Source organism: Leucoraja erinacea, chromosome 3 (assembly GCF_028641065.1).
Source record: "Leucoraja erinacea ecotype New England chromosome 3, Leri_hhj_1, whole genome shotgun sequence".
NCBI lineage: Eukaryota > Metazoa > Chordata > Chondrichthyes > Rajiformes > Rajidae > Leucoraja > Leucoraja erinaceus.
In genome coordinates, this window is record NC_073379.1 from 48,561,346 (window position 1) to 48,574,182 (window position 12,837).

At 43.3% G+C, this 12,837-nt stretch overlaps 1 protein-coding gene across 4 annotated transcripts in view; it reads right to left on the reverse strand.

The window, feature by feature from the left end:
- Window positions 1-12,837, reverse strand: part of LOC129695557 (lysine-specific demethylase 4C-like) — a 324,943-nt gene that overhangs the window by 48,370 nt on the left and 263,736 nt on the right. For all 4 annotated transcript variants that reach the window (XM_055632624.1, XM_055632625.1, XM_055632622.1 and 1 more), the window contains exon 18: window positions 1,869-2,054. In XM_055632624.1, the coding sequence (XP_055488599.1) occupies window positions 1,869-2,054 (186 nt within the window). The remainder of the gene's footprint in view (window positions 1-1,868; window positions 2,055-12,837) is intronic.

Below are 12,837 nucleotides of genomic sequence, written 5' to 3' on the forward strand. Positions count from 1 at the left end.
AGCCCTTGTGGCTAAAGGGATCAGGGGGTACGGAGAGAAGGCAGGTACAGGATACTGAGTTGGATGATCAGCCATGATCATATTGAATGGCGGTGCAGGCACCTATTTTCTATGTTTCTATGTGTCTATGTTTTTATGTCTGGCTGTGGCAGCTTTGACAGTCCGGAGTCGCCTTCCAGAGGGAAGTGATTCAAAGAGTTTCAGGTTGTGCGAGGGCACCAGATGATCTTGCCCGCTCGCATCCTGGCCCTCGCAGTGTACAGTTCATCAATGGAGGGAAGATTGCAGCCAATAACCTTCTCTGCTGATCGGACTATTCGCTGCAGCCTCCAGGTGTCGTGCTTGGTGGCTGAGCCAAACTAGACAATGATGGAGAAGGTGAGAACAGACTCTACGATGGCCGTGTAGAATTGGACCATCATTGCCTGTGGCAGATTGTGCTTCCTCTGCTGCCGTAGGAAGTACATCCTCTGTTGTGTCTTTTTGACTGGAGTCGATGGTAGCCCCACCACTTAAGGTCCTTGGAGATGATGGTTCCCAGGAACTTAAAAGACTCCACAGATGTGACTGCAGTGTTGTTGATGGTGAGTGGGGTGAGGGGAGGGGGAGCTCTCCTAAAGTCTACAACCAATTCCACTGTCTTAAGAGCATTGAGCTCCTGGTTGTTGCGATGGCACCAGGACGCCAGCTGTGACACTTCCTGTCTGAAGGCAGATTCCTCCCCATCCTGGATCAATCCAATCAGGGTTGTGTTGTCCGCAAACATGAGAAGCTTGACAGAGGTGTCCAATCTTCTTTGAATGCATTTATGTTTAAAATATATATTTAATTAATAGTTCAGATAAAGAACAGTCTGTTACTTCCATTTGTCGTCCCACGATATGTTTAAAAAAAAAACCTACATCTACATCATTCTGCATGCTTTCTAATTTGCTCCAATGACAAATAAAGTTACTTCTTTTTTTTAAATTTTGGTTATCAAAATTAAAATCATCTGAGGTATTACATAATCAACTCTTGGGTTTTATAACCTAACTAGACTAAGTGGGACTCGTTAGGTCCCAGCATCACACAGGAGGGCTGGTCACCAACGCAATATTCTGCCTCTCCACCAATTCCAATATTGCTCGCCAGTGGGTGGGGCTTTCTGTTGCGCTAGTATGGGTGCTGCGGGCCAACGGTACTGGTTTCCAGATGGCTAGTATAGACATTGTGGGCCGAATGGATTCTTGGGCTGGCAGCCAACTGTTGCAATGATTTTAAAAGCCAGGCCAAGACAAACAATTGGGCTGCAGCCACCTGACAACCAAAATTCATTTTGTGAACACAAACGTGTTGGGCTGCAGCCACCTGAAAACCAAAATACATTTTGTGAACGCAAACGTGTTAAAAAAGGCGATGCAAACAATTGGGCAGCAGCCACTTTTGCAGCCGCATCGAGAGGAGTCACCGTGGAGTAGACGTGCATTTAGTGTTATTAGCAGCTCAGAGAGCCGTGATCCTCTCGCTTCCTGGGTCTGGCAGAGACTGAGTGAGGGACTACACTTCCAGGTTTTATAGTCCCTCCCCCCTGCTGCCAGCGGGGGCAGCAGAGAGAATGGCAATAATTTAAAAACCGTTAATATCTCTCTTATTTTCCATTGATGGGAAAAATCCTCCGGTCCTGGAAGGCGGAAGGGGGCTCTGAGTGAGGTGGCCAAAAATGACGGCCATAGGTGCCGGTGGTCTCTCGTAAATTGCAGCACAGTGGGCCAAAAGCGGTCAAGATCAGACTTTTAGTAATATATAAGATATATTCAAATTAAAATTCAAAATCTGCCAATGAACATTCTCATGTGAGAGCAAATGGAAGTGAATAAAATACTCACCACACTTGAATTTGTCTTGTGTCTGAAGCATGTGATGAGGACAACGTATGGCCAGTCATCTGGTTCCATTACGATGCCTGCTGCATGGGCACAGGTTACGTGGAAGGACGTTGGACAACGTCCATAAGAGCACTGAATACAAGCACCCAAAGTCTTCTTAGCTCTTTTTCTGCAGAAAACACATTTCTGTAAGAGAAAAGAGATAGGTTTAATTTTTAACCTAAAATGTTTTACCTAAAATCTCATAATTCTACGTTTATCCAATGAAACACGCATTCATCATTACTTCAACGTAACATTAGTGACTGAGGAACCGTAACTGCGGACATGGTGAAACTACATCTCAATTAAATTGGACAGAAAGTGCTGGAGAAACTCAGTGGGGCTGGCAGCATCTCTGGGTAACATGACTAGGTGATGTTTCAGTTCAGGACTCTTCTTCAGACTGGATCGCGACCCAAAACATCTCCTATCCATGTTCGCCAGAGATGCTGCCTGGCCAGCTGAGTTACTCCAGCACTTTGCATCTTGAAACCAGCATCTGCAATTTTTTGTTTCTCAATTAAATGAGCTAGGCCTAGCAATGGCAGAGACTGTTTATTGCAATCAAATGCATGGTAAGAAAATGATGAATCAGACTCTTTTTGTCACCTTATTTTGTGGCAGTATTATTTTTGAACTATTGTTTATTATGTGAATCCTATTTGAAGTTTGGAAGTGGAAACATAAAACATCCTAGTGTCATGGTATAAAAATAATTATTTAACATGGAGGGATTGCACAAAATTATTGGATGAGTTACTTTTGAATTTAGGTTCAAATCATTCAAAATTCCATGTTCTAAACTATTATCCTGTTTTGGGTTCTCACGTAAAGTACCAAATATAGCTGTTTATTGCATTTACAATCAATCTGTGATCGTCTGATAATTAATGGATGATCCCTTTTTAATTTTGGGTACAAATTAAAAGAACATCCTAGAATATTTACAATGGACACAAGAATTACTGATGATAGTTTGATTTAAAAAGGTAAATACTGATGATTTATAAAAAGGAACCAAGTACATAGATCATTGAGAGTCGTAAATACTAATGGAAAGCTCTAATTGACTTCTTTATTACATCACAAAAGCAATGGAATATTAAAGCAAATAAATGTGACTGAAAGTATTCATAACATAACTCAAAGCTCAACTGGGTCAGAGCATCAATACTCACTGCTCCATCTCAAGAATATTCTTGGAAAAAATCCAACAAGGATTCATCAGCATGAAATATGAAGTGAAAAGGTCTGAGGTATTGTGAGAAACGGAGTGAATATATTATATTTTTGCAAAGAGAAGAGTTAACGAGGTGAATCTGACATTAATATTATGTTCCGAAACTGGACATGTTAAATATGGAATGCGTACAAAGAAACTGCAGATGCTGTTTTATACTGAAGATAGAATCCAAGTGCTGGAATGGAATGATCATGGAATGGTTCTTTCTTCAACCAGGGAAGTCCAAAGGAATGTAATGGGCTTGTCTCACGGTGCGAGTCCACCCACGAATGATCCAGAGTGAAAGAAAAAATCACACTCGTTGTTGTCTACGAGATTCCAAGTTTATGTTCACGAGTTTAAACGAGTTCCCACGTGTATGTCTACGTTTGCCATTTACTTCTAATTTCTGCGATGTACCAAGTTCCTCTCCCGAGTTACTCTTAAGCCAACCGTGAATGAAGGCCTGTTTTAAGTATCAAATAGTGGAGCTGGACAGCATCTCATACAGTAAGTATATTCTGATTCAGTATTGAAAGTTATTCAATTTCAGAACTTTAAAAAACTAGGCAGGATCTCGGCTCCGCACTCGCTGCCATTGTGCAGCAAGGAGGCAGTGGCGGCGAAGCAACAGTGTTAAAGAAGACAGCTCCATCCTGAATTTACTGCCAGGTCTACACACTGCGGGGAGACGGGAGATGAAATCTTTGAATGTGGACGGATGTCTCCACGCCTGCTCGTTCTAAGCGGAATATATTTTTAGTTGCCTTTTTGGTTTTATTCCTTGTTTTTGTTTATTCGCACACACAGGTGTGAGAGGGTGTGAGAAGTCCATGCCGGGTGCCAGCCGGCCGCAGCCGCTGTTCTTTCACATCAGTTATACATCAGATTGTTGGGAGACGGAGCTCAGGGTTCACCTCCTGAGCTGTTTTGGTGCCCAGGCGTGAGTTGAGGTGGAGGGAGGTTGGGGTGGGGGGGGGGGGGGGGTGCGCAGGCGTCATTAATCTGTCTGGGGTGACAAGGCTCTTGGGTTAGGCTGGGATCATCCTCTGCTCTCATCTCTCTCTTTCTGTGTGTGCATTAGCAGGGGGAAGAGCTGGGGCACAAGACCTCTGCCGCCTGCCCCTTGCAGCCATCAACTTGGTTGTTCCTTTGGTGCGCCTCATCTGCCCTGCTCCCATCCCAGCCCTGCCCCAGCTCTCTGCCCCATTCTCTTGGAAATGTCGCTTCCGCCGCTGTAACGAGCTGGGGTCCGGCTGGCTGGCTTGGTGGGTGGGCAGGGAGGGGGAGTGGGTGCAAACCACCAAATCCATTCTCAAAAGTCGGGCAGAGCTGTGTAGATACAAATAATGTCATACACAAGAAAGGGCAGATGCTGGTTGACAAAAAGTGAACACACGGTGCTGGAGTAACACAAAGACGCAGCAGAAATTTGGAAACGTCATCCTGTCACCCATTCCTTCTCTCCAGAGATGCTGCCTGTCCCGCTGAGTTAAAGAATGCACACGGTAGACTCACGAATCACTACGGTAAACTCACAGGCAACTACGTTCAACGAGTTTAAATGTTTCAATTTTTAACTTCAAGAGTAAATTTGACTCGTGGAAATCTTTAAAAATGTTTAAAGTTTTTCAAGAGTTAAGTTTACGGCTACCTGCCGTTAGCGCCACGAGTCGCTAAGTTGCGTCCACGAGTTCTGACGTTCCCGCTACGTTAATTGCACGTGATTACCACGAGTTTAATTTGTTTTAAACTCGTGGTCACTCGTGGTTCGACTCGTACCGTGTGACAGGGTTTTAACTTTCTCGCAAGAATTACTGAAATGAAACATTGTTTCTGGCTCAGAAATGCAAGGTCGTGTGAGAGCTTTAAAAAGGAATCACTATTTTATTTGGGAAATAAAAATATTTCACAATAAAAAGGAAAATTTGCATTGATTAAAATAGCATATTCACAAAAATAGAATAATGGAGACCAAAGGATCTGGTTTACAAGAAAAAAACAAAGTGCTGGAGCAATTCAGAGGATCAGGCCCCATGTCTGGAGCACATGGACACCTGACAGAGCCATTCTCTCTTGGCTTAAGAGAGGGAGAAAGAGAAAACTTAAGAGAAAACTTGGGTGAAGTTTTGGAGCTGTATTCCATCTGTGTAGAGCCATTCCTATGCCTTCTCCGTAGGCAGTTGACAGGCCTGGCTTTACCGGGGCCGGGTGTGCAGGTGGTTCTTTCGGCCTACGAAGATGATGACCTTTTGATGTTCACCGACCCTGTTGACCTGCAGAGGATGTGCGAGTGCCAGCAGGTTTTCTCAGCTGCATCCTCCGCCAGGATTAACTGGGGGAAGTGTTCTGGTCTCTTGGTGGGTTAGTGGGAGATGGACTCCCTGCTGGAGGAGATGACATCTTATGCGTGGAGCATCACGCACCTCCTCTACCTGGCGATGTACCCGAGTCCAACTGAGGGGGCTTGGCTGGCAAACTGGCAGGAGCTGGAGGCGAAAGTCATTGCCCGGCTAGGGCGTTGGTCAGGCCTCCTTGGCGTGCTCTCTTATCGGGGGAGAGCATTGGTAAAAAAACAGCTGGTGGCCTCTATGTTGTGGTACCGGCTGGCCACTCGGATCCCACCCTCTTTATTTGTCACCATGATCCAGAGGAGGCTGGTGAACTTCCTCTGGGGAGAGAAGAATCATGGTGTCTCTGCAGGGGTTCTGAGTCTCCCGTTGGAGGAGGGCGGTCAGGGACTGGCTTGCGTCCGTACCCAGGTGGCGGCTCTCCGTCTCAGAACCAAGTGGCGGTATATGTATTCCGAGTGTCCTCCTAGATGGCACACGCTGGCGACGTACTTTTTCCGCTAGGGTCGCTGTCTTCAGGAGGGCGCAGCTCCCGGTAGCAGGCATCAGTCATAGACATAGAAACATTCGGCCCTTCGTGCCTGCACCGCCATTCAATATGATCATGGCTGATCATCCAACTCAGTATCCTGTACCTGCCTTCTCTCCATACCCCCTGATCCCTTTAGCCACAAGGGCCACATCAACTTCCTCTTAAATATAGCCAATGAACTGCCCTCAACTACCTTCTGGGAATTCCAGAGATTCACCACTCTCTGTGTGAAAAATGTTTTTCTCATCTCGGTCCTAAAAGATTTCCCCCTTATCAAACTGTGACCCTTGTTCTGGACTTCCCCAACATCGGGAACAATCTTCCTGCATCTAGCCTGTCCAACCCCTTAAGAATTTTGGAAGTTTCTATAAGATCCCCCCTCAATCTTCTAAATTCTAGCTAGTACAAGCCGAGTCTATCCAGTCTTTCTTCATATGAAAGTCCTGACATCCCAGGAATCAGTCTGGTGAACCTTCTCTGTACTCCATCTATGGCAAGAATGTCTTTCCTCAGATTAGGAGACTAAAACTGTATGCAATACTCCAGGTGTGGTCTCACCAAGACCCTGTACAACTGCAGTAGAACCTCCCTGCTCCTATACTCAAATCCTTTTGTTATGAAAGCTAACATACCATTCGCCTTCTTCACTGCCTGCTGCACCTGTGTGCCTACTTTCAATGACTGGTGTACCATGACACCCAGGCCTCGTTGCATCCCCCCTTTTCCTAATCGGCCACCATTTAGATAATAGTCTACTTTCGTGTTTTTGCCACCAAAGTGGATAACCTCACATTTATCCACATTATACTGCATCTGCCATGCATTTGCCCACTCATCCAGCCTATCCAAGTCACCTTGCAGTCTCCTAGCATCCTCCTCACAGCTAACACTGCCCCCCAGCTTCGTGTCATCCGCAAACTTGGAGATGTTGCATTCAATTCCCTCGTCCAAATCATTAATATGTATTGTAAATAGCTGGGGACCCAGCACTGAGCCTTGCGGTACCTCACTAGTCACTGCCTGCCATTCTGAAAAGGACCCGTTTACTCCTACTCTTTGCTTCCTGTCGGCCAGCCAGTTCTCTATCCACATCAATACTGAACCCCCAATACCGTGTGCTTTAAGTTTGTATACCGTGTGCTTTAAGTTTGTCGACACACTAGGCAGGATTTACCTGGCTTTTATCAAGATATACTTAAAGCCTGAAATCTGGTCACCTTCAGCCAGGGCGCTGCTCCCTGTCGAGGGAGGTGCTGTGGCTAAGAGGGGGACGGTCCTCACACTATCATGGTGGGTATCGAGGAGAGGCGTGTGCGTGGAGCGATTCCGGCCGAGCTTACCCCCGCTCCGTCGGAATTGCACATAGGACCTATGACCCGGGTCCCTTCCCGAGAGCCGTCCCACGCAACATGAGCCGCCTTTCCGAGTTGCCCAGCGTGCTGTTCCATGACACAGAGAGGCGCGTACTGTACAGGCTGCCCCTGCACACGCTGCACTTCCTCACCCTTGTCGTCGGTACGGACACGCCCTGGCGGTCCGTGTTGCCACCTGACATCCGGAGTGGTCCTCAGTGGAGGTCTCTCTATAAGGGAGTCCTCCCCCTTTACCCGGGGTGGTGAGTGCTGCACATGGCTGTGGCCTGTAACAGATACTTGAACCGGTTCACGGACTCGCTAGCCACCTGGCACTTCTGCGGCGAGAAGGAGACAGTGTTCCATTTGTACATGCAGTGTGAGAGGTTGCAGCCCCTGTTCGACTATCTAAAGGGGCTGTTCCTCAAGTTTTGGCTACATTTTAGCCCCACACTCCTGATATTTGGGCACCCGGTACAGAGGGGAGAAGGTCGGGAGGAAGGGGGGGATCTCCCTGTCCGTCTGCTCCTGGGCCTGGACAAGATGGCCATTCGTGGGTCCAAGCAGCAGGTAATCGACGGCCGCACCAGGGTTAACTGCCTGCCCTTTTTCTGGGCCTACGTCCGTGCCCGCGTGTCCCTGGAGAGGGAACATGCGGTGTCCACGGGGTCTTTACTGGTCGCCGCGGGTGGTTGAGTGTTTTGTTGATAAAGTTGCCGTTATATTAATTTGATGATTGTTTGTTTGTAAAATTGTCAACATAGGCAGTCTTTGATTGCGCTAATTTGTATATCTATTTTTTTTTTTAAATAAAAGCATTTGTATAATTAAAAAAAGGAATGTCCTGTCCTGCCTTGCAAGTGAATTGTGATGTCAGTTGGATTTTTTGTCTTAAAATGGGTGAGTTTGGGCTGTTCTTTAAATTTCAAAGATCAAAAAGTTCAGAAATATTTGTGGAATTGTGCCCAGATGACACTGACACACACACACACACACACACACACACACAGTTTTAATATATAGATAGATATCATCTTAGATCCATCAACTTCCATATCAGAACTTTATTCTGTCTTCTTTAATCATCTATTTCTCTGAGGTCCACAACAATGGATCCTCTCCACCTCATTGTAAGCCCTTCCTCGACAGCAGAGTGTAGTCCTTAACCATGACAAAAGCACAGCCTCTTGGCCTCCCAGTCATGGCTGTAGAGAACAGTCCTAATCTATCCCTTACAAATACTCCACACCTTTTTAGTTTAATGTTTTCTTGTTCCACATGCCCAAAATAGTACCACAAATTTCATAGCAAAAAGATTTGAGTATAAGAGCAGGGAGGTTCTACTGCAGTTGTACAGGGTCTTGGTGAGACCACACCTGGGGTATTGCGTACAGTTTTGGTCTCCTAATCTGAGGAAAGACATTCTTGCCATAGAGGGAGTACAGAGAAGGTTTACCAGACTGATTCCTGGGATGGCAGGAATTTCATATGAAGAAAGACTGGATAGACTCGGCTTGTACACGCTAGAATTTAGGAGATTGAGGGGGGATCTTATAGAAACGTACAAAATTCTTAAGGGGTTGGACAGGCTAGATACAGGAAGATTATTCCCAATGTTGGGGAAGTCCAGAACTAGGGGTCACAGTTTAAGGATAAGAGGGAAGTATTTTAGGACCGAGATGAGAAAATCATTTTTTACACAGAGAGTGGTGAATCTGTGGAATTCTCTGCCACAGAAGGTAGTTGAGGCCAGTTCATTGGCTATATTTAAGAGGGAGTTAGATGTGGCCCTTGTGGCTAAAGGGATCAGGGGGTATGGAGAGAAGGCAGGGATAGGATACTGAGTTGGATGATCAGCCATGATCATATTGAATGGCGGTGCAGGCTCGAAGGGCCTATTTTTTTTGTTTCTATGTTTCTAAATGAATTATCACAAGAAAAAAGCATTATTTCAAAATTCAGAAAACTTCCGACATAAACTTCCTTTCTTTTCATTGTAGAACTAAGCAACATCTCCAAACTACTTACTTTCATTATCCCATCGGCACTTTCAATAAAGGTTTTCAAGAAAGGAGAACAAACAAATGTTTATTTTGGTTCAGTAAAACAGCTAGTGTTTTGAAATTTATTTGAGCAACTAACTAGTTAAACTAGAGAACACCCTTTAAATGAAATGAAGGCCAGAGAATAGCCTCTTTGTTATTTGGAAAATAGATGTAATTGACATTTACAAAATAATGAAGAAATAATTTTGTCTGTGATTTGCGCACATGTGTCTACTTATCTAACAAGACGATGAATTAGTAATATAAATATTTTAGATGAACTGTAAAACACTGCATATCTGACATTGTGATAGTTTGCCAGAGAACACAGATTATCTGTGAAGTACATGAAAGATTTCAGGAAAGAAAAACAGTGCATTGAGGTATTCGACATTGGAAGAGGAATGAAGAGACATTGGAAATTATGTTCAACAATATGTAACAAGTAGAAATGGAGAACTTAAAAGTAAAAACAAGAAAGGAAGAAAACGTGCACAATGCCGAGCAAAAACAAGAGGAATTTCCTTTTATACTGAGCCTGCAATGTTAAAAAATATTTATCAAAATTATCAAAATATTTGAATGTTGAGAAGAAAAACATATGAAGATTTTTTGGAAAAACTACTAAATAAGTGTAAAGTGAAAAGGCAAACTTGCTTTGGGAAAGACTTCTATCTGCAGAAAATTGATTTAAAAATATTATTGGGTGTTATAAATTTGGAGAATTCTTTACAACAATTGCAAAATCATATTAGATATACAACACACTTCATAACTGTTAAGCGTTTGAGTGCATGCCTATTAGATGAATTTTAGATCATAACAATTGATTTTGCCATTGCCACCATTGCCAAAAATCAAGGCAACCAAATTGAAAAGAAATGTCAAATGATTCAGAAACTGGGTAAAAACTACTAATAGCCTTCAAACGGGCGTAATATACCTAGCTTTCATGCAAAAACACTCCAACTACCTTATATATTAAAAAATAATAATGTATCAGATGCAGACTTGGATTTAAAATGCAAATCGACATGGGATCTGATCAAAAGCAACAGTATCCTTCTGCTAAATTTCTCCAGAGCACATCAATTCACAGCCCAGTGGATTGACACGCAGGTAACAAAATTATTTTTGGGAAAATACTTAAGTCACAGGAATCGTGCAAATTACTCTTGTTCTATGCATATAACATCATCCATTCATTGTTAAAATCTATCTGCTAAACCCTTTGGTTCAGTGCACCAAATATCACAGAAACTCAGTGGGCTTCTTATTTTAAACGTCTTATTTTTAGGACTAGAGACTAAGCACAACTAATTAAAAAATGTTTCAAATGATCTATGAGAAATACTCGGCATCAATTTTCTCTGAATGTATCCAGGCCATGTTGATAAATGGAAAAAAAAGGCATTTTGGGATTAAGCAACCAGCTTGGCAGCACTTCCGCCATCTAAATATTACACTCATGGGAAGAAAGGAACAGAGGGCTATGTTGGTGAAGTCAAAGGTAAAAGCCTGGAAATAATTGGCATAATAGCCTATTTTTGCACTGCGGGCACACATCTGTGGGAGACACGATAAAAGTCACTTATTGATATTGAACCACCAGTTAACAGAATTTAGTATCAAGATGTAAAAACAAGGAACTGCCGCTGACCAGAAACTCAATTCGCTAAGCCATATATCTACCAGAACAGGTTGGCTATTTTGTAGTGAGGAATTCAACACCTGATACCCAAAGGCTCTCACCCTGCAAGAGATATCAGATGTGTACTCTCCATTTATCTAGATAAGTACAGCTCCAACAACACTCAAGGAGGTCAGTGCTAAGCTACACACTTCACAGGCACCCCACCAATCACTCTGAACATGCATTTTAGTTTTGCTTTTAGTTTAGAGATACAGCGTGGAAACAGACCCTTTGCCCACCGAGTCCACACCGACCAGTGATCCCTGCACATTAACACTATCCTACACACTAGGAACAATTTACACAAACACCAAGCCAATTAACCCACATACCTATACGTCTTTGGAGTGTGGGAGGAAACCGAAGATTTCAGATAAAACCCACGCGATCACAGGGAGAACATACAAACTCTGTACAGATAGCGCCTGTAGACGGGATCGAACCTGGGTCTCCGGTGCTGCAAGCGCTGTAAGGAAAGTACAATACCGCTGCGCCACCGTGGCCAAGGTCCGTCATGGTGGATGTACCACAAATATAGTTCAGAAAAATTAATTGATTTCCACACAGCAAACTAAAAAGCAGTAATTTTACAACAAACTTTGCTGTTACAATTCCTAATGTACTTAAGTATTCAGAAGGCAGTTCCCTTGACACCATATATACTCAAGTATTCAGAAGGTATATCCCTCGGCAGTGCCTGACCTAGCCAATAGATTTGACCTATCCTTCACATTTCTTTCTCGCACGAAGGATGAGTGTGAAGGCCAAAATAGCATCTGTCAATCATTGGCCTTCATCCCTGTAAACACCAAAGATAAATCAGATCAAAGATTCTCTTCCAGACAGCTGTAACCACTTGTGAATTGACCCCTGACAGGTATAATCCTCACCCTTATAACTCATGGTTGTACCTTCTGTAAACTTCGAATGAGACATATTTTCAATGACTTCTTTGGTGCAATGACCAAGAACTAGGTGCACAGAATGAAAAGATTTAGTGGGGAGAATGAGCAACAGAAAGGAAGACATAATATTCTTTCCAATTTTCTTTTCTAGACTGGTGCTTAGTTAAGCTTCGTCAATCACTGCAAAATTGAACTCCACAAGAATATTTTATAATTTCTTACAATACCATAATGAAGCTATTTATACATAACACATTTAGCTAAATGGAAGACAGATAAATCAGAATTATAATGACACAGGAACAAATTTAAAACCCAGACAGAGAAGATAGTCAATTTACCAATATACTGATTTACACCACTGTTCAAAAGATGTGCACTTTAATTGAGGTAAAATAAATACTTTAGCTTCAATGATAATTAAATCTGTAAAACCATAATGGCCCATACTTCATGACTGTTATGATGATGAAACACGTGCAATATCCATTAATCCTCTCAATGGAGTTTTTTGCATCAATGCCCATTCCCTGAAGTCAAAACTGTGATCACCATCCATTCACACAGTTCAACACTGCTTTTTGTATTTCATAAAAACAAACTCTTAGAAGCTCATGAAAACATCTTGAATATCCAATCTGTACTCTTCAGAATCTATTAATACTTGCATTATTCAGAAGCTGAAACATTACTCACTGCAACTCCCTTGGCAACTGATGATTCTGATAGACAGGGACACATTGCTCAGAAAATGGAATAAAGAGTTTGCACTGGAGCAGACCTCAGATAAAAAGGATTCCCTCCCTCAAAAGTCCACAATGCCAAAC